Source organism: Ahaetulla prasina, chromosome 6 (assembly GCF_028640845.1).
Source record: "Ahaetulla prasina isolate Xishuangbanna chromosome 6, ASM2864084v1, whole genome shotgun sequence".
Lineage (NCBI taxonomy): Eukaryota > Metazoa > Chordata > Lepidosauria > Squamata > Colubridae > Ahaetulla > Ahaetulla prasina.
Window position 1 is genome coordinate 68,422,367 of NC_080544.1, and position 26,236 is coordinate 68,448,602.

Here is a 26,236-nt window from a genome sequence, read left to right on the forward strand (position 1 = left end):
CCATGGTGATGCTGCAATGGTTTTAAATGCAAGGACCAGTTGTAAGTCATTTTTTTTGAGAGCTATTATAACTCTGAACAGTTGTTAAGTCAATGGTTGTAAGTCAAGGACTACCTGTATAATGAAAGACAGGATTTACCATATTTTTCAGAGTATAAGACGCTCCAGACTATAAAATGCACCTACCTTTTTTGGGGAAAAAAACAAGAAAAAAAATTTGCCTCTGCCTCCCAGCAAATTGCCTCCTTGCAACGAACAGTAAACAGCCTGTTTCAGTTTCATTTTCATTTTTAGCACAGCCTGATTAGCACAAGAAAAAAATCTGCCTCTGCCTCCCAGCAATTTGCCTCCTTGCAGCAAACAGTAAACAGCCTGTTTCCGTTTCATTTTCATTTTCAGCACAACCTGATTAGCACAAGAAAAAAAATCTGCCTCCCAGCAGTTTGCCTCCTTGTAGCAAACAGCACAGGCCCACGCAGCAATAGAATATGACAATCCCTGCAGCCTGAAACAGCTGAGGTCGGGAGACCAATCCAACTGACAATCATCTGTTTGTGCTAATCAGCTGTGCTGAAGCTGAAACGGGCTGTTTGCTGTTTGCTGCAAGGAGGTAAATTGTTGGGAGGCAGAGGACAAAGGGTGGGGGATCGGCGAGTGGGCGGGGCTACATTTGGTGTATTTATTTATTTATTTATTTATTTTTCAAATTTATATACCGCCCTATCTCCCTAAGGACTCAGGGCGGTTCACAGGCAGTTAAAATACATATAAATACAGATTAAAGACGTGCCCAAATTTTCACCCTCTTTTAGGGTGCATAAAAGGCCACCTCAAAATAAAATGAGCACAAAGATAATCACACTCCACTCATGAGAATTTCAATAACATGTGGAATTTAAAGAATTAAAAGAAGTTCTCTTTCAAGCAATTAAATGACAACTGGTAGAAAATACTGCAGGATTTTTCTTCAAGATGCAAGTAAATAACGGTGATAACAATGGCAGCATTAACAATGAAATGTTGATAATATGAATTATGACAATATTATTGAAATAATGATAACTATAATACTAGCAGTATTGAAAAACTGACTGTAAAGGTAATAATGATACTAAGCACAACAGCAACCATTAGAATAACAGTGATTATTATTTCGTATTTTTGGTCCTGTTTATTTCTGGAAATATAGTCCTGACCGCAAATATTTGCCCCAGGGTACCTGAAGAAGATGGTTCAAACTGGATTATGATCCATCCTCTGTTAACTGGAAAGGGTAAAAACTTTTCTTTCCTCAGTTCCCTCATTTTAAGATTCCCTCGGTATGGGATATAAAATAATAAAATAAAATCCTTTATTGGTGTGCCAATGCTAATTGTTTTTGTTTACTTCCAATGGGGAAAGTTATGAGTCAGAAATAAAGCAACTGGTGGAGAAATAAACAAATTGATCTTGTAACTTATAGAAGGCCCCAGAGCAACAGTCACAAATTCAATTGCATACTATTTTATAAATATAAAATAATAGGCAATTTGACCCCTGCTCCACTTCATATGATAAATGATAATCATTAGCTTTCCATGGAGTAACTGGAATTAATTCTGACTGATCAGCATTTTATAGCTGCAGGGCACGTAACTTCATATGACTGCCTGTTATACCCAAAATCTCAAAGTAACAATAAAAACAGATCTTTTCTAACCATAAATCAATGATCAGCTTACTGCTGAGTTTTGGTAAATGCTAAAGCTATTATCCATAAAATAAGAATTACTGATTACAAGTTCTATTCTATCAAATATCCTGCCACTCTTTGAGGAAAATGTCTTGGTCACTTTGAGGAAAATGCTCAGTGCCAGCTGTTTCAGACTAGGATTATAACATAATGACCAAGGAGCAGAACAGAAAATATTAGAATTATCTTCATAGCATTACTCCACTTTATAGTAAATAACATTTTTATTGTCCACAATGAGGATGCAGTGGCAAAACAGCAGTGACTGCTATAGGAAAAAAAATGTGGATGTCCATTTCCTCCCCTCAAAAAATCAGTGTAATGCTCTAAAATAATAAAGATGCAAAATATTGTGGAAATAATCTGCTTGGAATCAAATATCTTCTCACATACCTATATTTCAGGAACAAGTACTTGCACCACAGATTCTTCCCATATGCTACACTTAAGTGTTAAGATATGTATATGTAGCAAGCATATGAGGGATGGGTGACATTTTCATAGCTTTACTTCTGCAATAGTCATGGCAAGGAAGCCATGCACAAAACTTCTTGAGCTCTTTTAAAGGAAGGGGGCACTATTATCCAACACTATCACCCCTCTTAGCAGTGTCTTCTTTGGCATTGGTTCTCTGAGATGACTTAATAGATGGTATCTGATTCTGAAAGCCAGAATGCAGGTTGTCCTTGGAAAATGGATAAGTAATCTATTGATGCCAACAATTTTTTTATGTTCCTTTGATAGTGGAACAATTAAATGATAATATATCCAGCCTAGGAAAAAGCCTACCTGAAAGATAATTGTTTTGCATAAACTCTCCACATACTCTATTATGTGGGTTAGCAGAAGAAGAATAGCAATTTTATTTCACAAAGCACTCTCAGATAAGCAGAGAGTCTGTTTTAAGTTAAGTATTTTAAATAAAGAATGACACTCGTAATTAACAGTAAAATCAAATATAGAAAAGGAAGAGCGGAATGCATGTTAGAATGTTAAAGAAATAGTGAGAAAAGACTAGTAAGAAAAGGGTGGGCAAGGGGACAGAAGTGATATAGGAACCTACCTCTGATGCCATGAAACCAAAATCAATATATATCAAAATCCTGAGGTCCAAATAATGGAACTAAAGATTTCCAAGCCATCTTTTTCTGGTCACTGGAGGACTAAGCCTTCTGCTTAGTTGACTTTACAGCTGAACATTCTGTAACTGTTCTACATGAAAACCTTGTTGCACAGTGAACTCTTCTTTTCCTTTCTCCTTAGAAATTCTTTTGCTTTCTTTTTCTCTTTTTATTTCCCAGGACACACATTCCATGCACAGATGAACTAGACAGAAAGCAAGGCACATCACTTCCGTCTCCCAATGGATCCCCAAGTTCCTTGAAAAGGATGGAATTATCAGCCACCAGTCCAGTTTGGTTGTTTTCCTTCTGTTATGGATAAACTGTAAGTGACTCCACAGTAAAGCTGACATACAGACGACAGACACGCACTTGCGGGAACATCTTTTTTCCCCCTTTTTTTCCCCGGTGAGGATATCGTTTTCCCTTTTGCAAAAAAATGCAAGCAAAAGAAAAAACAGGATTTTCTATTGAAGGTACAACTCTTCTTCAATATGAAGACATTAATTGGATTGGTCTGGATCCCCCATGCAGTGGTCAGTGAAGTCCTTTGTAACTGATGGCACAATGTTTTGATGTTTTTATAGTTAACTGTAGGAACTGTTGAACAACATTTGCCATAGTTTATGAGCCAAAGAGGGAAATGGGTGGATAAGAATGACTCTGGAAGAAGAACTAAAGAAGAGAAGGAAGGGAATCTGACTGCTGAAGATTGTTGCTCTGGTTGCCTCTTTCTTCTCCATTGGCCTCTTGACTACTGCTCACTGGTGGTAGGACTGAAGTCTCTTTTCTTCCCAAAACACATTGGTTTTCTTCACTTTTTTTAAATATTTGATTTGTACATATTTATACTTATTTATATTCTGTTTCCCTTGGCATCAGTAAATGTGCTTCTGTTGGTGTGAGAAACATAATTTGCCATTTAGAAACAAATTCCATATATTCTTTGTCTGCAGCGCATAAGAGTTCTCAAACAATTATCCAATCTCTATAGACATCACAACTGCCTTGTCAGCCTCCCCTCCCCTCCCGCATCCAACCCTCTTGTGTCCTCCCCTCTTTTTTCCCCATTGTTGTAAGAAGACACGCAGCATCATGCCATCGCAGTTGGTGACTGGCTCATCTGTACTCTCATAGACTGGACACTGCTCAGGATCTTCTTCTGGTGTCCGGCTAAAGTCACCCCTATTCTTAGAAGATCTCTGCAAAAGATAAGAGACAGGATCATACTTGTGGCGCAGAGGTCTTTGTCTCCTCTGCTTATATGGACAAGATACATGAGCTGGCAAATTCAAAATGCAGTGGCAGAAAGTGAAGCTGCTATCCTAAGATGAGCAATCAGCACTGATAAAAGATGTTGAATGAATGTATATGTGCATGATTCAAAAGAGTAGTTTTTCTCAAACCCATAACAAATAGATGCTTAAGTAAAGGATCAGAGACTTAGTTTTCTCTTCCTTGAAGATGCTAACTTCCCAGGTGTCTTGAGACGATAAGCTACTCTGTTGTTACAAATGACGATAATGTAAGCAAGGAGAAGAATTTCTGAGAAATGTCTAATTTCTAAATTAACTGGTCACTTACATGAGTCCTGTATACTAATTGGTAGAGTTGTTGTAATCTCTGAATGAAAGGAACAATGTGAGACACTCCCCAGTTTATGGATTCAAATTTCTCAGAGATCTGGTTGGAAGCTGGCAGCTTGTTAGTGAATTCTAAAAACTACAAAGTGCTGACTGAAGAGAGTGTGAAGATGCATGACACTGATGAATATATAGTATGGCAGATGCAAGGAACTTGTGGGAATTTCCAGATCACAAAAAGATTATGAAGGCACACAGGCCTGCAAAGAGAAGCAAAGGAAGAGTGTGAAGGTGCTTTTGGATGGAGGCATGTTGCCTTGCAAGTTATGAATGATCTATTTTCCTGATTTTTATATGTGTTTCTCACTGGTGATTTTTTTATATTAATTCCAAAAGCAGTTAATAATAAATAAAACATTCATTATATAGTTTAAATAAAGTCATCTAACCAAAACAAACCAAAATGACCATAAAATACAAGAAAGAAGCATAAATCAGTTAATTTTCAAAGGCCAACCAAAACAATAATCAACAGTGTATTTCTGCCTGTTTTCAGAAGAATAACATATTCCTGGTGCCAAAATCCTGTCTCTGATCCAGATTTAGTTTGTTGATTATTTGAAGCATAAAAAGAAAAGCTTGATCTCATCTTCTTCCATCACTGAAGCAAATAGGGAAATGAGAAGGTGCCACTTACTCCGATGTCATTTGTGCAACTAACTGAAGGGATGTGAAGCCAGCAGTTAGAAAACTGTCTCTGTACTGATTCATTTTGATGGCACTCAACCAATCTTCTACTGAGGTAAAGGCAGTGAAATCTGGGATGGAGCGATCCAACAGTGGCTGAGAAGGCCTGGAAGAAAAGGCAAGCAGTGGATCAGAGATGGGATTTAATTTAGAGCAGAAATATAGACAGTAAAGGAGTTGCTATTATTATGGTTATTATGAATTGATTAGGCAAACATAATAAAAGCAAGCATTTATTTTAATTGGTGGAACTGAAATAAATGCAGTTACTGATACTTTGAGGATTTTAATATTCTTTAATATTATTGTAACAGCAACTAAAAAAGAAATCCTGGTCATTTCTTGTAACAGCAATTAGAAACTTTCATTAATCAAGCTATAAATTATCTAATGCTACTTTGTCAGAAAGGAACTTATAAAGAGGTTTGATATTTTGCACATCTATTTAAATTTAATTAATTAATTAATTAATTAATTAATTAAGAGGGATAACTGATTCTCCAAGTATCCTTTAACTAGCTACAGCTTTATTTGTAAATTTCAATATGGTGTTTTAGGCCCCTGTTAAAGTATAGTAATACATAGTAACACACGTGGAAACTTACACAGCGGTGATGGTAGCCACAGTTTTGAGGCTCGCTGGATTTCGGATCATTTTATCTAAAGTGTTAACTATTTCAGCAAACCGTGGCCTTGTGTTGCGATCTTTCTGCCAGCAATCTAACATAAGTTGATGTAGAGCAGCTGGACAATCCATAGGTGGAGGGAGCCGGTAATCTTGCTCAATTGCATTAATTACCTATAAATGTAATATATATATACATATATACATATATAGTGTAAACGTATCAATGTAGCAGAAAGAGTTATAATTCTGAAAATCACTGCAGTTAAAGTAATATTTTAATCAGAATGTAAGTCTATTAAACCACTGCTATACATGCATAACCTTCCATATTTATTCACTTTATTGCAGTTTTGAGTGATTGGTTCCAAATCCACAAACATAAAAAGAACTGAAATTTCCAGGACTTAATATTCAGATGTGTTCTCCATATTTCCTCAGAATTTACTATTTATCAAAGATAGATTTATTTTTCCATGTTTGACATCAGGGCAATGTCCCAAGAACTACCAAGGCCAAATCCCCAGCCAAAGGAAGAAAACAGAAAAGAAAACAGGTAATATCTTAATAAGCCACCATGTAAATATTAGTGAATTTTACATGTGAATCAAATTTGGCATGTTTTATAAAGATGCTTTTTGGCTTATACAATAATGGCAATGAGCTGGAACTTTAGCCATATTGTTAATTATGCTAGTAGCAACCCTCATGTGGGATGAATCATCTAATCTTTGACTGTAGCACAGAAAACTTAAATCCTCTGTGATTGCCAGGATCCTGATCTTAATCAGCTCCACTTATGACATTTATTTGCTCTAACAGGAAAAATTTCACTGGCACCAATGGAGAATCCAATCACAATGCAAAAATAACATTAGTGATGTAAATTGGCATATACCTCAAGATGCTCCTACAGCTTTCTCCTAACCACAAGTTGTAAAAAAAAAGCTTTAGTAAGGATTTCTATTGTTTGTTTGTCTGGACTGAAATACGTACTATGCAATATTCTCAATATTATGAACTCAAAACTAGATTAAACCAACTGGAATTCCAATTCAGCGGTCCTATCCTTTGCACTTCTACCTTCTTTACTTTCAAAAATGGAGCCCTTTTAAAGTTGAGTCATTTCAGCACACTAATAGCATGCAATCAGGAATAAAGGAAATAGCTTGCCCTCTGCACACAAGGAGCAACAAAACAGTGCTGGCTCTGGAGAAAAAAAGGGTATTCAGAGGTTAATTTGACTTCTGTTGCTTCAAGATAAAGGCAGTCCCTTCCCTGTTAGCAGCCGCTACACTCGCTGTTTCTGCCTATCATGCTGTAGTGCAGAACTTCATCAAGGCTCAACGCCTCGCTCATAAAGTCTCTGAAATATTTCAAAAGCCTGCCAGGCTCTTAGTGTCCAATTATCACATACTGGCTGGCTGGTCTTTCCAGTTCCTCTCCACTTCTCTGTTTCTTTCATCTGTGATGCTCTTTCTTACAGTAGACATTGAAGGGGAAAGAAGCAGCAGCAGCAGCTGAGGATTTTGCATCTCCCAGTTAGTATTGCCAAGTGTTTCTCTATAGCTCAGCATGGACCAGGGTCGGAGCCAACGACTTATGTCTGAAAGGGACTAGTACATAAAGCAGACATCCTCACTATGCTCGGAGAGATAAAAGTGTGGTTTAAGTATTACAGATGGGATTCTTTTTAAAACTGCATGTGCACAATACATGTAAAAATGTTACTATATAATGTATGATTGGTGGCTAAGTTGTTAATGAACATTAATCTTAACTCCAGTCTTCTTTGCAAGTGGCAATGGGACTACCTCCCACTCCCACTTCATAGCCATTAAGGTGAAACTGGGCTGGTCAATCCTAAACAGAATAAATTTGCTGATTACACAACAGCAATAGCACTTAGACTTGTATACTGCTTCACAGTGCTTTATAGACCTCTCTAAGCAGTTTACGGGGCAGCATATTGCCCCAAAAATCTGGGTCCCCATTTTACCAATCTTGGAAGGATGGAAGGCTGAGTGAAACTTGAACTAGTGAGAATCAAACTGCTGGCAGTCAGCAGAATTAGCCTGCAATACTGTATTCTAACCACTGTGCCACCATGACTCTTGTAATTATTCCATATGGGTGGGAAAGCCTAAGAAAGTTCACATTCTTGAGGGTGTACTCGGATGGTATCAAAATAAAGAGGGGGAGAGATGCTTTCACATAGCGCAGCTAAGGAGGACTTAAACCTGTCTCATTCATCATTGGTGAGCAAGATGGAGGCCACATCACAGAGCATGGTAGAAAGAAAAGAAGTGTCAGAGAGGTTAGAGCTTTAGTTGGGGAAAAATACTTCCTTCATTCTCCAAAGCCATTACATCTATAATTAAAAATAACTTCTGTATCCAGAAAAGTACCTGCCTGAAGCATTGAAGACCCCTAATAGGCAAATATCCTACTTAATATGGATATGTTTGGACATGAAAAACATGAAAGACATATATCTTAACATGCTGGCTGGTGATGGGAAAGTATTAAACAAGGATCTGCTGTAAATTTTCTCCTAGCTATACAGGTGTATTATTTCAGTCTTCAGCATACTAGTATTTAACAAGTGCTTTTTTTCTACTGATAGAGAAATCAAGCAAAGTTTTACTATGTTGTTCAGAAGGCTTCATAAACGTACATCTTGATTGGACATGTCCCAATAGGGTCTTTCTCCAAATGACATTACTTCCCACATAACAATACCGTAACTCCATACATCACTGGCGGAGGTGAATTTACGATAGGCAATAGCTTCTGGTGCTGTCCACCTCACTGGAATTTTCCCACCCTGAAAGACAGTAATTATGAAGGTGGGAGTTAACTGTAAGTAGTGTAATACACCTAAGGTTCTCTGTATAAAGTTTAACTTATTTAATAGGTAAGTATTTGTCTAAATCTATTGTAATTTCCAATAGCAGCATAGTCTTAGAAGGAAAGGAATTCAATTTAATGATATATTCCACAGATAGGGCACATTTTTCCTTCTTTCTCTTGCATATGAAGGCAACATTTTTCAAATATTGCTGTTATGCTGATTAACACATTAACATTTACAAATTACCCTTGATTCTATTAGAGGATTATTTCATCATTACAACCATACTAATCCTAATAGAAGATTTTTAGGGTTGGACACATGATTCCAACCCTCCAAATTATTTCTTTATAGTGAAGAATATACCTGGTGTCCTACTTTCCACCTCTATTTTACTACTACTACTACTACTACTACTACTATGATGATGACGACGATGTATATTTGTTTCCTGAAACCTTTAGTTGCTAAGAAATTGCATTTAAAAAGAGGAGAATTGTGCTGCAAAACCAATACTAGGCCATGATCTAATGATTTCATAGTTTGTATCTTAGCATATTAATCCAAGTCAATTGTGATTTAGTAAATAAATCATGCTTAAGAAACAGATGGTTTAATGCAATATGTAATACCAATTATTTTCTAAATATGACTGAGTTACACATAATCTGCTCTATGGAGAGCAGGAAAATGTTTTCCAGAAGCAATTAAAGTTTTATTGTTATTCATCAGATATATATCCTGTCTTTCCCTTATAAATTCAAGGCAGCGTTGAAAGTGTTATTCCGTCCTCCATTTTTCTCTCCACTCTCCTGTAAGGGAAGTTGACCTGGAAATAAGTGATTGGTTCAAAGTCCAGTGAGAATCTCAGAGGAAGTCAGCAGGCTTATGAAGATTGGACATTGACTGCAATTGTTTTTAACAATATTTTGATATATACCCAGAAATAATCCTGTAAACTATTGCCATGTACAGTAAATGGTTTCTGTGAATCGTAATTTCCAGGGTTTTATAGATGGAGATAAAACTAGTTCAAATTATTGTATTAATGCAAACCCGAGAACAGAGCTTGGTTCATGGCTGTAGCTAATATGCTTCATTTGTTTCATGGCAGAGACACTAGTACTTTCTGCATGAGAAAAGAAATTAGCATTGTGACATTTATTCCAGCTGTGGTGTTCAGCATAAACAGTAGCTAACGAAATCTCATGCTCATGAATGCCAATGGACAAGCAAGTGTTTTGAAAAGGACAGCATGTTTCCTACAGAGAATATGTAGGTGTGCTCCCACTTCTAGGCCCAACAGCAGACGTCAAAGGCTGACAGCAACAGCTGTTTCCTTGCACCTCTTTGCATATCAAGTAGCAGCAATGGTCTTCAGGGTTTTATCCTGAATGACACTTCCTCACCCTTGGCTGTTTGTATTGTGAAACATGAACATTTTTTTTGCTTCTGGCACTTTCCCCTAAGAAAGATACCAAAGGAAGGGCAAGGAACTGGGGTTGCCTTTGGCATGTATGTGACAGCTCATCACAATTTGCTGAGCATACCAGATGAAGCAAAGCAAGTGTTTCAGTTTCTCAGTTTAAAATTATATATTGCCAGTGATATGTAGTAGCTAATATAGGTACCCTTTCATTATACTTCAAAATACATTTCTAAATACCAATCACTGAATAAGCACATCTGATTGGTGTTAGAAAGGGGGACAATCCTATGGCTTGAATGAAGTGTCAAGAAAGACAACTTTAAACAATTTTTTCCTAATGCAGAAAATAGTTTTATGCTTTTATACATTGCATTATACTAGAGGGATCACCCTAAGTATTAATGAATTAAGATTAGAAATAGCTCCAGACAGAAGAAAAGGCTAGGTTGCCATCTGCTTCAATCAGTAAACTCAGTTAGTTCAAAGCCTGCGAGTCATCACTTTTACCTGAACATCACTGAACATGTAACCCAAAGAAGTAAATCAATGTTCCTCTATTTCAGAAACTTTAAGATATGTTGATTTCAATTTCCAGAATTCCTTGGCCAGCATGGGTAGGAAATCCAAACATTTCAAAAGCTGATGAAATTGAGAAACACTAATCTAGATGATAAAACTGGCCAAACTCTGTTGTACTTAAGCAGTTATTTGAGCAGGCAAAAGCAGTAGTTGTTCCATAGTAGAAGCAGGGCTGTGCAACAGAAGTAAACAAGAGGTGGGGAAAACCAGAACCATTAATAGCGCCTGACTTATTATCAAGTATTTCAGTGGTTTGACTATGAAATTGGTATGAATTAATTCACTCCTGAAATCAGAAGTGAACTAATTTTCCTTGTGTTGATCAATGAATTATCTGCTTCTATCTTGGAAAAAAGTGTTGTGTCTTGCCCTCTCTCACCGCAGCCGGGGTCTTCTTATCTGCTTCTGAACGCTGAAGAATATCCTAGTATGCCTCCCGGCCCCAGCCCTGGCTCCATGCCCAGACAGGCTGAGGAGGAGGGGGCACTTCCCGGCCCCAGCCCTGGCTCCATGCCCAGACAGGCTGCAGAGGAGGGAGCACCTCCCGGCCCCAGCCCTGGCTCCATGCCCAGGCAAACGGAGCAACTAGACCCCTCCCCCTCCCCCACAGCATGTGAGCCTGAGGGAGATTTATTACCAACAGCTGCCGACTGGAATGACCCTCGCTTCAGAAGAATTGATAGGCGGCGGCGTCAGAAGGAAGGGAGGGGCAGGCCTGGATAAGTGCTGAGTCATGGAGCCACACTCCATGGCCTATATAAAGGACCTACTTTCTGGCATTCTCTGAGTCAGGCAAAGTCGAACATATCTTGCTGAAGTCACTTTCTGGTCTCCTGCCTGCCTTGAGGACTTTGCTAGGACTTTGGCAGAGCTGCAGAGGCACGCCTGATTCGGATTTCCCTGACCCGGCCGTCAGCGGAGGAGTGGGACACGACAAAAAGTATCTACTGCCACAAATTTATGGGGGCTACAATCCCATTGCTATCCCACCAAATAGTTATTATATCAGAGCATCAAAGAAAGAGGAGCAGAATTTTCATCTCTCTCTTCTGCACCTGCATCTGCTGCCACATAAACAATTGTATGCAAAAGTGTAGGCATCTGTGGTCAAATTGTGAGTTTCACTTAAGCTGGGGGGAGGGTGAAGCGGAAAGAAAAATGGATATTTTAGAAAGACAGCAATCTGAAACATGTCCCCAATCAACTATGAAGTTCTCACAGGAAAAAAAGAGAAAGGTTTTTCAATGACCTTCATTGTTCCTACATATGAACTTTACTAAAAATCTGCGGGAAGGAACAAGGATGTCATTGGATACTTTTAATCTAGAAGACTTCTAGATGGAAGGGTACAATGCAAGTATAAAAAGACTCTTATCTAATTATTTGGAAACTCTTATTTCTTCCAAATGAAATATTACAAAGTAATGATTGAAAGGTTGCTCACACATTTATAGCCATTACAATTGCTGTGTTCTTATTTTGAACTTGCAAATAATACATAGTACGCCTGACTCTGAATTCAAATTTGCAGAAAGATTTTAGCATTGGCAATTACCTGAACTTCTTTTCACTGAGGAATTCATTGCAACATGTAATTTGACCAGAGATGCCGAAACAATTGCATGCAACTTTATCTCCTTTTACAAGAGAAAAGTAGGTGATGCAGTGGGGTGATGGTTAATAGGCAGAATTCATGACAGAGATGACAGCAAAAGTGAATAGTACAAGAACTGGATGGGAATTTTTTTCTCTGATCAACAGAAAATTTTCATCTAATCAAAGTTTCTTAACACACCTAGCTCTGTTGATTTCCCCCCATTCTGTCAGGAACTAGGTTGCTGAAAATGGGGAGAATGCATAAAGAATTGTCTAAAGACACTGCCTGGGAGAGACTCATGTCAATCTTGTCAGAAGATTACTTGTAAGAGGACTGTAGAAATTAGATTCACAGCCCTTCCCATTGTTTCACTGAAGTGCTGTCCATCCATTCTACAGCCAGCAAAAAAAAAAAAAAAGATCCGGGCATGAAATTTGCTGTTCTCATTATTGATCTCTATCTGGTCTCTATTGTCTCTGTTCTCACTTACTGCAGTCATTTAACTTCCTTCCAAACTAACTGGTGGTAAAGTCTAACATATGTTACACACCATGAGGCTGTTGTGATACAGCATCAGAATAAGCTTGTGACAGCTAAAAGTAACCTAAGGCTGTGTCATTCGTGAGCTGGAAATAAAATGAAGACTATGTCAGAGAGACAAGTCAGGGGGAAAAAAAAGATATAGTCAGGTGTGGATATAACTATGGTCAGAAGCAAGTTGGGAAAGATGGGTAGTTACTCACTCTTTTGTTAGTATTAACTAAGGAGCACTATTCTAAGATATGAACAGAAACATTTGTTTTTTGGCTGATCTGTTTACTATCCCAACAGGGAACATAATTTTATATTTTCACACTCTATTTGTGCCATCATAGTTAATAGGTGAGTATCAGAGGGTTTCAGCAAGTTCTGCAAGTTCTGACCAGTTCTGGAGAACCGGTAGCAGAAATTTTGAATATTTTGGACAACTGATAAATACCACCTCTGACTGGCCCCGCCCCCATCTATTCTCTGTCTCCCGAGTCCCAGCTGATCAGGAGGAAATGGGGATTTTGCAGTAATCTTCCCCTGGAGTGGGGAAGGAATGGAGATTTTACAGAATTCTTCCCCTGCCACTCCCACCAAACCACGCCCACCAAGCCATGCCATGCCCTCCAAGCCACACCCACCGAACGGGTAGTAAAAAAAATTGAAACCCACCACTGGTGAGTATCATTTCACTTGAACAGATTGACCACTAAGGAGAGATAAGTAATAGTTAATAGTAATTGGTTTCATTTTTAATAACTTTGCTTTCAGATCAAATGTTCATGTCACAATTAAGCTTAATATAAAAGGAAGGGAAAACAAATAAAATAAAATATTGACTCAGGGGAGAATTAGTTATTTTGGTTTTCATGTCCTTTTAAAAAGTGGAGGGAAGAAGAGATTTGGCCACTGTAATAAGAGCTCCATTTAAAAAGAGACATGTTGCTTGAAGGCTATTCTCTTACTTATCCCCCAAGAGCAGAATTATGAATCTATCATGGGAAGCAATGATGTAATTGCAAGCACTGCATCACTTTCCAGCTGCTTGAAAGGCTATTTGGGACATAAATTTACTATAAAAATACAGATGATAAAAATCTGCTTTTTCTCCAGATGTAGGAGAGGTCCTATTATGTTCAGTGGACAATTTAAGCTCACACTGATTTATTTAAACGGACTGCAAATGCAGTTTAGAAAAGAAACAGGATTTCTAGTTAAGCCATTATTGCTGGTTCACTGCTGAAATTCTTGGTGTAAAGTAACATCACTCCAATTAAATATGGGTTTTGGAGGGACCTATAACATTTATAATAATTTATGCCCTTTGGCTTCTCCTTTTTTTCTCAATTATTATTTTAGTTACTGGAATTTATTCTGGAAGAAACTAGTCATACTAGTTGTGGGCTTTAGTTTCAATTTAGAAAATGCCAGGGATAAATGCTGGTTCCAAACTTTACACCGCAAGACGCTTCCCTTTTTGTAAACTGGACTGCTTCACTAGCTATGCAGAAGACTATAGAGGCAAAGATGCAGTGATGGGATTCAGCCAGTTCGCACCACTACGGGCGAACTGGTTGTTAACTTTCTGAGCATTTTGGTGAACTGGTTGTTGAAAAAAATCATTAGGGCAGAGAACCGGTTGTTAAATTATTTGAATCCCACCACTGCAAAGGTGTGTTCAAGAGATGGTCTCTCTGGACGCACCTTCTCCAGACACCTCCCCAGATTCTAGTTTGGAGGAGGAGAACAAGTTGGTCTCTGGTACTCTAAGGGAGATGTGGCAGTGAGTTGGGGGTGATCAGAGGCTGTGATCAAGCAACAGCAACTCCAACTCAATGGAGCAGTCACAGCTGGAGTAACTGGATGAGCTGCTGGCTGAGTGCAGGCAGATAGAGACACAGCTACAAAAATGAGCTCTGAGGCTTTAGGCCAGGGTTGAAATTCAAAATTTTTCCGTATGCCTGGTTCTGTGGGCAAGGCTTGGTGGGCGTGGCTTGGTGGTCATGTGACTGGGTGGGCATGGCTTGGTGGTCATGTAACTGGGTGGGTGGGTGTGGCCAACTCAATGTCACTCCCACCCGGTCACATGACCCCCCAAGCCACACCTACCCAGGTTTTGTGACTCCCAGTGTTTTCTGTGGGAAATGGGTCAGGTTACTGGGTGGGAATGGCCAACTTGATTGGTCTCACCCTGAGGAAATTTCTTCTTGGTCAAACTCACAATAAAATAGTACAATAAAATAGCACTATTCCAATATTTAGAATAGAATAGAATAACAGAGTTGGAAAGGACCTTGCAGCTCTTCTAGCCCAACCCCCTGCTTAGGCAGGAAACCCTACACCACTTCAGACAAATGATTATCCATCTCTTTTTAAAAACTTCCAGTGTTGAAGCATTTACAACTTCTGGAGGCAAGTTGTTCCACTGATTAATTGTTCTGTCAGGAAATTTGGGGGGCTCCTACAAAAATGAGGGAGTCAATCTATTTTCCAAAGTACCAAAAGGCACAACAAGAAACAATGGATGGAAACTAACGAAAGAGAGAAGCAACCTAGAATTAAGGAGAAAATTCTTAAAGATGAGACCAATCAACCAATGGAATATCTTGCCTTCAGAAGTTGTGGGTCCTCCATCACTACAGGCTTTCAAAAACAGCAAGGGAAGTACACCCCAAAAGGACAGTGCAGGAACCACTAAAACAATGCAGAAAACTTAAAACAGCCATTCCCCCTTTAAAAAAAAGTCAACCCCAAATCAAACACAGCAGCTGAGAGGGAAACTAAGAGCAGCTACTCAGGCTAATTGAAAGCCTGGGTGTGCTGCAAAAAGCCATTAACCCTTCCAACTCTATTATTCTATGTTCTCTATGTTCTAAATTGGGTGCTTCACAGTGATCCAACTGGCTGGATCACATATGCATTAAATTCATGGCCTGTATGATCAAGCTGCATCATTGTCCCCTCCTGTATCATTCCCCCCAGGATGAAATAAGAAGTAGCCAACACTGCAGCAGCTATAAAGCAGTGGTGAAATTCAATTTTTTTTACTACCAGTTCTATGGGCGTGGCTTGGTGGGCATGGCAGGGGAAGGATACTGCAAAATCTCCATTCCCTCCCCACTCCAGGGGAAGAATACTGCAAAATCTCCATTCCCACCCCACTCCGGAGCCAGCCAGAGGTGGGATTTGCCGGGTCTCTGAACTGCTCAAAATTTCCGCTACTGGTTCTCCAGAACCTGTTAGAACCTGCTGGATTTTACCCCTGCTATAAAGGTCTTGGAAAACTCCAGGGAGTATCAGCTGATCACAGAAGTGTTACTTAATACTCTTTATAATGAAAATGTTTGTAATCTTGTCCTTCTTCCTAAACGGAAGAGGTTAATACCATCCCTAGATAGGTGATTGATGGGTTTCCCTGCCCTAACCCTGTCAGTTTCTGTTGTTTATTGACTTAATTCAGCATGTATCGGCTGCATTCCAGCTGTAACTGTTAAGTGAAGCTATTAACTGAAGGGAGAGAGAGAGGGAAAAAAACCTCTTTTGCACTTTATTTTTAACCGGTTCTCCGAACTGTCTAAGCAATTTACTAACGGTTCGGGCAAACCGGTGAGAACCGGATGAATTTCACCTGTGCTTTAGGCAGAGATTGAGCTGCCAGTGGCCAGGGCAGATAAGGAGGAGGAGCTACCCCTCCTCCTGATCCATAAACATGCAGGGCTGAGTGGAGACAAGAGCAACACTGGTCAATTCAACAACCTGTGAAGTGGCAGCCTCACTCCTTATGATGGGCTGCACTGGGGTTGGCTATTTAAACCAGCCAAAAAAGGGAAACAATCCTGGAACAACATGTTTGATTGCTTTTCTGAGTGTTCCTGTGTCATCTGGAAAAGGCTGTAAACCATGGCCCATTGGATTACTATCATCATATTTGGGCTCTATGGAACAATTTGTAATGGGAATTTTTGACCTTTTTATTTGGCATCAAAGCCTTTTTGAATCAGTTCAATCTATAAAGAATACATCACCACTATTACCCCAAAATTCTGCTGTGCTGTTTGTTTTCTCGGGGTGTGTGTGTGTGTGTGTGTGTGTTAAAGATTTTAAAAAACGCATTTGCAAGTCCAAGGCATCATTTAAAATTTTTAATATCTTCGTAAATGGGACAAAAACATGACCCACATATCCCAATAATATTACTTGCAACTGCTGGGAAGCAAAAAGAAAGAAAGAAAGAAAATAACAAAACAGAAACAGTACAGCTATTCATGAGTGGTAGTACCGTGTTTTGCCGAAAATAAGACCCTCTGTTATATTTTTTGAACGCCAAAATAAACGCTTGGCCTTATTTTTGGGGAGGTCTCATTATTTTGTGGTGTGTGGAGCAAGATGGATCTCCTCTTGCCATCTTGCCTGATTTCTAGCTCTGCATTTAAATATTTTTGGGGAGGGCTTATTGTTGAGGGGAGGCTTATTTTAGCACATGCGCTCAAAAGCCCAATTGGGCTTTTTATCAGTGGATGTCTTATTTTCAGGGAAACAGGATAGTTCATGAGTATCCCTGTCTTAAGAGAACTGTTTGACAGGCTGTTTAAATATAGGATGATTCAAGTATAGAATATGCAAACTCAGATGACCCATTAGCTTCATTTCAAATGTATTTTCTGAAATCTACAAAAACAGAACTGAATAAGCGATCTTGATGACTGAATAAACCTGCTAATAACCAGTAGCTGTTGTTTATCCACACTGGCTATGCTTGTAGACACCAGCAGCTGATCTTAGGAACATGCAAGGAGAAACCGCCTAAGTCACTTGCAAATATGTTCCAATAGTAATAGCTAAAATTGTTGTGATTTAGAAGTTTGTTGTGACTTTCTTAGATAAGAGAACTGTCTTAAGCCATGTTTTAAAACAAGAATCAAGGAATCCTGGTTTGTTTAGTTTTTAGCAGTTTAATTTGAATTCCATTTGGCGTACTTGCCCTGAGCAGACCATTTATTGCCTCTATTAAAGAGGAAAAATCCCATGGACACTTCGAATACACAAATGGTAATAACATCATGGTCCTAACCAATACCATCTTACCACTGAAATTCATTATACTTTGCAATATGTAAATCTAAATTTAATGAGCTGTTGGCAATCTGAGATGTGACAGAGGACACTGTATGATATCTCAGAAACAACATAAGTTTCAGGAAGAACAGATTTCCAATGTCTTCACAAATTTCATTTCTTAGTTGAATGGCTCTGTAGTGGCTGCTATGCTGAGCCTATCACAAGTCCTAATGATAAGTATTATTTTGTTATTCCCTTGGATTTGCCATCTGCTATGATCACCTGTTTGTTCATGGCTTAATTCCCATATCCTTAGAGCAGACCTAATCTCTTTCTTTCTCTTTTTTGGATCTTACCTACTTGAGATCAGGACAGTCTCTTGCAATATGTGTTCAAATGAATTTTGGCTTTCTATTAGCATCCATAGATAAAAATTAAAATATATATTCAATTTGGACCATTTAATAAAAATAATTAGAACAAGAGGACCAATGTAGCATGTAAATTATTATAAGAGGCTGAAAGCTAATTAATGAAAACGCCTGTTAATCTCCACAGGCTCCATGGGCATTCTTACATGCAAACTACCTACCAAAGAGCTGGTATAAGTTGGATCTGATGTGTCATCTTGCAAGTAGCGAGAGAGGCCAAAATCAGATACTTTACAGACCAGGTTGCTGTTGACCAGGATATTCCTGGCTGCAAGATCACGGTGGACATAATTCATTTCTGCAAGGTATTTCATGCCAGCTGCAATCCCTCGTAGCATTCCCACCAGCTGAATGACCGTAAACTGGCCATCATTTTGCTGTAACAGTGAAAAATAAGCACAGAAATAAGCATATTTCATTTGTCCAAAAACTAGAAAATAGGTTGTGAATAGAAGTTTCTCTAAAATTGATAAAGGAAAGAAATGGTTGGAAATGGAGGGGGGCTGATTCGGAGGAATTTAATAGAATAGGCATAAGTTAGAGGAAGTGAGATAATTCAGAAGAAATACATAAAGAAGAGAGAACTAGAGAAAATTGCTAGTGTTGAGAAGGAAAGTGTTGACATAAAAACAAAAGGTAACTTTAAAAGCTGGAAAAAAAATCCAGCTAAGAGGATGTGCAAAATCTCTCAGCAGATTCCATTGTCCAAAACCAAGAAAAATCATATTCTAATAGCAGAAGGACCAGGGACTGGAAGGAAGGTTATATTTCAATTCTCACAATTGAAATTGCTAAGAAGGAGTAAAATGTGGACTTTTTCCAAGACATACTTATGTGATTTCATTATGAGAGTTCTAAACATTATTTTAGAACTATTAATTTAAAGAGATGACTTAATCCGCACCACCATCGCTAAAATAGCAATAGATCTCATTAGATATTTCTAGTCCATTATCACTTAAAAACACTATTGTACTTACACGTAGAAAAGAATCCAGGGCTCCATTTTCCATAAATTCTGTGATAATCATCACTGGCCGACTTTTAGTGACAACCCCCTCCAGCCGAATAATATTTGGATGGTCAAACTGACCCATGATGCTGGCTTCACTTAGGAAATCCCGTCGTTGTTTTTCAGAATAGCCGGCCTTTAATGTCTTAATAGCCACATAAATTTCTCTCTTGCCAGGCAGTTTCAGGCGCCCTTTATAAACTTCACCAAATTCTCCTGTAATGGGATCGATACAAGTTATAAACCAATTCTGGTCAATTTGGCATTTCAAAGGGAGAGGTTAATAAGAACTATATAAGAGATTTGATTCTGAATGATAGATAGATGATTCTGAATGAGGTGTATATATGGAGTGCTATTTTCTTTCAAGATGTTAGAAATATTCCTTTTGAAAAGGCAGTGTTGTATTGTGTTTTTAAAGATTTCAGGTAAGGTAAGAAGAGATTCAGTAACTTCACTGGTTGTGCAAAAGAGGAAAACACTCTCTTACTGAAAAATGGCACATAGTATTTCTTCCCCATGGCTATGAAATAAGCATGTATCTCTTATTGGTTAGCCCTTTCCTAACTATGAGTGCTGCTGTACTAAACTGCTATGTATTGCTATGTATTGACATATGTATTGACATATGTATTGACATATAGATATGTATATATACATATTTTGAAAAAATAACTAAATTAAAATAGCAAAAATTTTAACAGCAAAGAAAAACACATTCACTGTTGTACAGTCCTTTGTAATTCATGGAATACAATCAAGGGAATGCAATATTGTACACACAATATTGTTTTAGGAAAGGTGAGCAGGGAGTGGAATGTAAAAAAGAGATGTACAAGATACTGAGAATTATCCACAGTGATCACTTGCACAAAGAAAATATGAGCTATACAGGTTATGCACCTGCCCAGAGTCCATTAGGAATCTTCAAGTGCTTAAAGAAAAATGAGTGAGTCCCCTGAACCATGACAAGACATGGCCAAGCATGGCTCTGACTGAATCTCAATTCCTGAGATAACATCAAACATCAAGTGGAGTAGGAAGACAGTTGTGTGAATTAATTGGCAACCCCTCAAATAATTTCAATTAGAGGTGAATCAATTATATTTTCTATTCATTGTGGTATTTATGTTTCATACACACTAATACGTTAGCTCTGTTAGCATCAGAATCATTTGGTAGTCATATGATGAGCTACCAAAGTAGCATTTTAGGAGACAGTATTGAAAGAAAGTAAAGGCTGAGACCCACTAGCTGCCTACCATACCTGTGGAGGAAGGATAGCATTAAGAGTACCTGCCTATTTGCCATCTTGAATGTGGGAGGAATGTTGTTTAGCCAGCTCATAAGAAAATATGGTAACAATACATTTAGACACCAACTGGGAAGAAACACCTAACCTTTAAGTTAGTCTGGAAAGGGCAAAAAATAAATACTAGTCTCTTTGGAATGGATGCTGTTTAGTTTAAGCAGAAGGCAAATATTATTCAGACATCATTCCTATGACTACTATAAAATTGAAATTTTAAAATCAAAATATTTAATAACAAACATTATCACAAACCATTTTACTGATTTTTTTTTAAAAAAACTTGTAAGTTGCCCAGAGTCATTTTGGTGACATGGGCAATGTAGAAATTTGATAAATACATGTTATGAGATAATACATAATAAAGTTGACATTTTACTGTGCTGTATAGTTCAGCATAGGTTACTTTCAAGACAGATACAACTTCAAATTTCTTCCTAAGTTGTTAAGAGCTTTTCAAGTACATTAGAAATGATGCCATTATTGAAGACATTGAAGGATATGGTAAGGATATATCTATAAAATAACCCTAAGCGGTAGTGGGTTATTTAGTGAGATATAAAAATGGGATGAACTTTGTACCACTTTGTTTATGAAGCAGAAACCACAGCATTTTTTAATTCTATCTTAACAGTTCTATCTTGGAGGAACTCCTCAAAGGGGATGTGGTACCAACCCCCTAGCTCACTAATATATGAAAACATCTTTAGTATGTTGCCTCAGATGTAAAAAGAAGAAAGATGTACCTTGCACCTGCATATAGATACATGGAGGATGATGATGACCATTGTTCAGGAATAAGGTTAAAAATGGTACTGTGACTGTAACTTGTCAGAAATGGCAAGGATGGACTAAATGAAGCCAAACTTCTCATAGTTGAGCCCAAATCTCAAGTTACTGCAAAAAGAGAAGCCCATGACAAATGTGGCCAAAAATCATGATACATGATGGACCAACTAAGTGCCAGTCATCTAGAAAGAAGATATGGTACCATGGAGATGAAGATACAATGCAATAGATGTGAGGCCCTTAGGGGGAAAAACCTCTAGGTACTGTATTTGATATCATCAAAATTTGTATATCAACTCTAAAGCCAAGGAAAATACAGTGATAGCACACAATAAAGAATTCTGATGTTTGAAGAGATCAAAAGGATCTTTTTAAAGAAAGCAAAAGGGTTAGGAATGCAGCTCAGCTTGGAAAAGCTATTCCGAAATAACCCGTTAAAGGATGTCAGACTTGATCAGGGGCATTTATGTTCAGGTAGAATCAGAGCTGCAGATATTTAATTGTACTTGAAAGCATTCTACCTGGGCTGTCTTTAAAAACTACATGGAAACTAGAATTAGTCTAGAATGCAGCAGCCTCTTTACTTCCTGGCACCAGATGTTGGAAACAAATAACACTATTCTGTGAGTCTGCACTATTTACAATTGTTTTCTGAGTAAATTTTAAAGTGCTTGTTTTGACCTATAAAGCCCTTTATAGCATGGCACCTGGCTACCTACAAGACCATCTAATCCAACTGAAAATGACATGACCAATCAGATAATCTGGGGGGAGGGGGAATCCCTGTTGTCTCAAAGTTGCACGAGATAAAACTGAAGTCAGAAAGTGCTGCTTTTCTAAAATAATTTTCAGAACTTTTTAAAACAGAATTACACCAAACCATTTTTTTATTCCTTTATATTTACTTCTACTTTTGGAATAAAAATGATGTTGTATCATTTTTAATTTATTAGCATTTTTATTAACATTGTAAATGTTTTTGCCCTCATTCATCTTGGTATATTTGCCCTGTACTGTGTACTCCCAAATGCTCTTTGAAAGATAGATACCACTTCTGGAATATGAAAAGTGGAGACACAGACCTTTTGTGCAGTGATAGAGTTTTCCACATGATAAAAGTTTCCAAAGGAAAGATTCAACTCTTAGTCCCCTTCCATCTCATGTGGAAAGAACGTTCTGCAAATATTCTCTATAGGCAGTCTCTGACCAAGAGATTCTGTCTGGAGTGAGCAGCTTCTTAGATAACCAGTCTTAGAAATGAAATTGAAAATACTAAAGTTGTCTATAGTTTCTGTCTTTTAGGGTCAATTATGAACAGTATAGACGTGAAGACCTTGGAAGTGATTTTCAAATGCCAAGATGGGTCTATACAAGTTGATGATACAGTGACCAGTTTAGCTCATGAATATTGGTTTTCAGCAAGCCTAGAAATATAACTACAAAGCAAGGGTTCTTAACTTGTTTGACCAAATTACTCATTTCCCCAGGCTTAAATAATGTCATTAATCCTCCTGCCCCCTTCCTCCCTGTGATTCTTTTGTTACACAAAATGTCTCAGCAATGGTGGTCCCAAACTGGATATTTGACATAAATAAGCAATTATAAATTGCTTGTATTTATTCCCAGGATATGCCCAAATTACCGCTTTGGGGATAATTATCTGTAGCTTAAGAATCACTGTTATAAAAACTGAAGAAGCAATCACATCCTCCACCAATTGGGTTCTCCTCCGTCTAAGATGATTGTTTAACTTGCTGGAGCCTACACTATTGGACAAAACTGCTCATAATATGGAGAGCAAAGTCCTCAGCCTGGGGATTGAGCAGTGAAACAGATGAAGAAGCCAACAGAACCAAAGAGGTATTGTAAACATATCTGTAGATACCTTTGAGAGACTACTATTAACCAAGGGTTAATGACAGCTGTACTAATTTGAGGATAAGGAACACCAAAAGGTACAGGTCAAATTATTGAGGAAGTAGCAATGCATGATTGGTAATTCATTCATTTCCCTTGATATGTGCTGAAGAACAAAATAATTCTGACAGAATGAAAGTAATGCCACAGAAAGTTACAAGTCATGGGTTGATTTGAAAAAAAAACATAATAGGAAAATGATAGTATTTAGATGAAAAAAAATATCCCAAGAACTATTTGGACCTAATGGCCAGTTCTAGGAAATAATAAATCCAATGGGACATTATGGGATCAATGAAAATTGAGGACAGGCATTCACCATAAGATGCACAGTTGTAAGGTCACTGACTTTGATCTTGATCACTTTGAGATACAGGTGGGGATAGATCTAGATTGAGCCATCTGAGAGGCTGGGAGAACAAAGACGCAGAGAAGGCTTATTACAAATGACTCCTTCTGAAACTGGGTTTGAAGGGCAGCAAAGAAGATGGAGGGCTCAGATCAGTGGTTCCTGAAACTGGAGTACTAGAAATATAGCACAGCAGGGTGAAAAAGGACCTATAGCTGCTGGAATCGGTATTGGGAAAATGACAATACTCTTTTTGTGTCATATTTGAAATAAATAAGGCAGCCTTTTAGAAAGCTTAGCTTGTTTATCAAGTGCCGATAGCAGCACAGCAGAGGGCTGGAGATTTTCTACCAGAGAGCTTGAACATGACTGAGAATAGACAAGAGCTCCTAGACAACCTCTGAGACATGGTAGGAGCTTTGAAGAAAGATAAAGGAGATAGAGGACTTTCAGAGTCTGCCACTCTAAATGCTTGTTCCTGGAGAACAGCTCACAAATGGGACAAACAATCTCAGTGAGCCTGTTTAGTAATTGCTTTGCAGTGCTTACAAGAATTTACCATTTGATCTTCCCCAAGGCAGAATAGGCAAAAACTGTTCCCAGCTGAGAAGGAAATTCACTTCCATAAAGCTGGTGTTTATGAAATGGAACCTTTAAGACTCTAAGACTGAGACTAAAGGCTTTCTAAGAAGGATAATAATATCTTAGCCAAAAATATCTTCAGTCCAAGGGATGGGAGGAGGAGGATGGAATCAAAAGAAAAATGAAAAGAAAGAAAAAAAATTCTAGGACAATTGTGAGCTAAAATATGGTATCACTGCAGATAAAAAAAAAGATGGTTTGGCATGAGCTGCATGCAGTATATATGAAGGACTGAACTCCTGACAAGAATAAGGAAAGCTTTCAAAGACTCCAAATGGGCTTTGTGCAGGTGCATAACCCATGTATTTCAAAGTCAACTTTCAGAAGAAAGACCGGAGTCTACTAGGTTCCTTTCATCTAGTGAGAAGAAAGCCATGTTCTTGTAGCCAGTTACCTTGCCTAGATTTCACTATACAGTACGTGGCTCCTTTTCCCACAGCATTTTACAAGTCTACAATTTGAAAGCCATGGCAACCAGCTAAGAAGGATGAACTCAATTAACAAGGTGACTACGCAGTAGTAATTCAATGCATATCCATTGGTTCACAAAGAAATGTAAAAATTATATGTAGTCTTGTGTACCCATTGAATAAACCTAAAGTTAAAAAACTGACTTAAACAGAGCAGTAATTTGGAGCTTTTTGTTTAATTCCTGAAAAATAGAAATTAACTTTTATGATGCCAATTCCATAGTTTTGCACTGAAATAATTTTTTGTTAATCCTTTTTCTAAAAGGCTGTCACCTTGTGGTCAGCAATAGAGGCCTCAAAGAAGTTAAATATTCTCTAGTTTCACAAAATTGATTGTGGAACAAAAAAAACATGTGGAATAATAAATTTATTAATTGAAAAAGCTACAAGACTTTATTTTTGCTTCAAAATCTAAAATGGCTACTCTTCTGAAACTAGTATTTTATTAATATTTTCTCAATTTTCTCTTAATATTACTGAATATGTAGTTAGTTTGCTAACAGTTAAAAGACTGATTAATTTAGGATGATTAGTTTAGAAGACTTCTATCTGTCTATCCTCTATTATCTCACAGTGCTAAATACTGATTTAGCAGAAAGTTCCATTGAATTTAAAGCAGATCATTCCATGTCTTAAAGATTAACATTGTATAACTCTAAGTATTGGAGTTCTTTAATCTGGAAAACAGATTTTATTAAATAAATAAAAATGCACTCACTGAATTTGTGATACTTACTTTAAAAAAAAAACAGGTTTAGATACAGATAACATGACAGATCCAATAAAGTGAACAACATCAGTGAACACTTTCTTTAATGAAAAAGAACAACAAATTATAGAAATTTAAAGAAGTCAAAGAAGATAAAAATTTACAACAGACATAAATAGAAGAAAAATACAATTGAATTTAATAGGTTTGCTCTTTCAGTCCTACTCTCAATTCCTCTCTCATCTTCCTCCATCTTTCTTAGAAAACAGGAAGGTGACACCTGTTGTGCAATGGTAAGGGGAAAGGTGTACACACACAGAGAGAGAGAGAGAGACAGAGGGAAAATAAGAAAGAAATAAGGATACTTCCAGATAAAAACTGCTCTGATTAGCACAGTAGTAACCTCTGGAAATATATATTTTAAAAGGGTAACTCCCAGCACAAAAGCGTAGAATGCTGTGCCACCTGGTTAGAAGCTGCAAGTCCCCTGAAAACCACCATGATTAAAAATACAAATATTAAATGTGCCAGTCCAGCCTACTTGATGTCCATAAACATCTCCATCTGGAAGCACCTTTAATGGAAAAGAAGCAATGAATAAAGCAATGCTGAAGGCAAATAAAACAATAAAGCAGTTGGTCATGACTAAGCAAGTAATTCATTTTTAATTATCTGATTAAAGAAGTTGAGCATTACAGGTTGAAGAACACGAGAGAAAAAATGTAACAGATCAAAAAGTAACAAGGAAGCTCACA

At 37.8% G+C, this 26,236-nt stretch overlaps 1 protein-coding gene across 7 annotated transcripts in view; it reads right to left on the reverse strand.

The window, feature by feature from the left end:
* Window positions 1-26,236, reverse strand: part of EPHB1 (EPH receptor B1) — a 454,416-nt gene that overhangs the window by 24,506 nt on the left and 403,674 nt on the right. For all 7 annotated transcript variants that reach the window (XM_058187165.1, XM_058187158.1, XM_058187160.1 and 4 more), the window contains 6 exons: window positions 19,265-19,512; window positions 18,446-18,661; window positions 8,486-8,635; window positions 5,789-5,982; window positions 5,134-5,289; window positions 2,796-4,055 (listed from right to left, as the gene is read on the reverse strand). In XM_058187165.1, coding sequence (XP_058043148.1) covers window positions 3,947-4,055; window positions 5,134-5,289; window positions 5,789-5,982; window positions 8,486-8,635; window positions 18,446-18,661; window positions 19,265-19,512 — 1,073 coding nt within the window. In that variant the 3' untranslated portion in view covers window positions 2,796-3,946. The remainder of the gene's footprint in view (window positions 1-2,795; window positions 4,056-5,133; window positions 5,290-5,788; window positions 5,983-8,485; window positions 8,636-18,445; window positions 18,662-19,264; window positions 19,513-26,236) is intronic.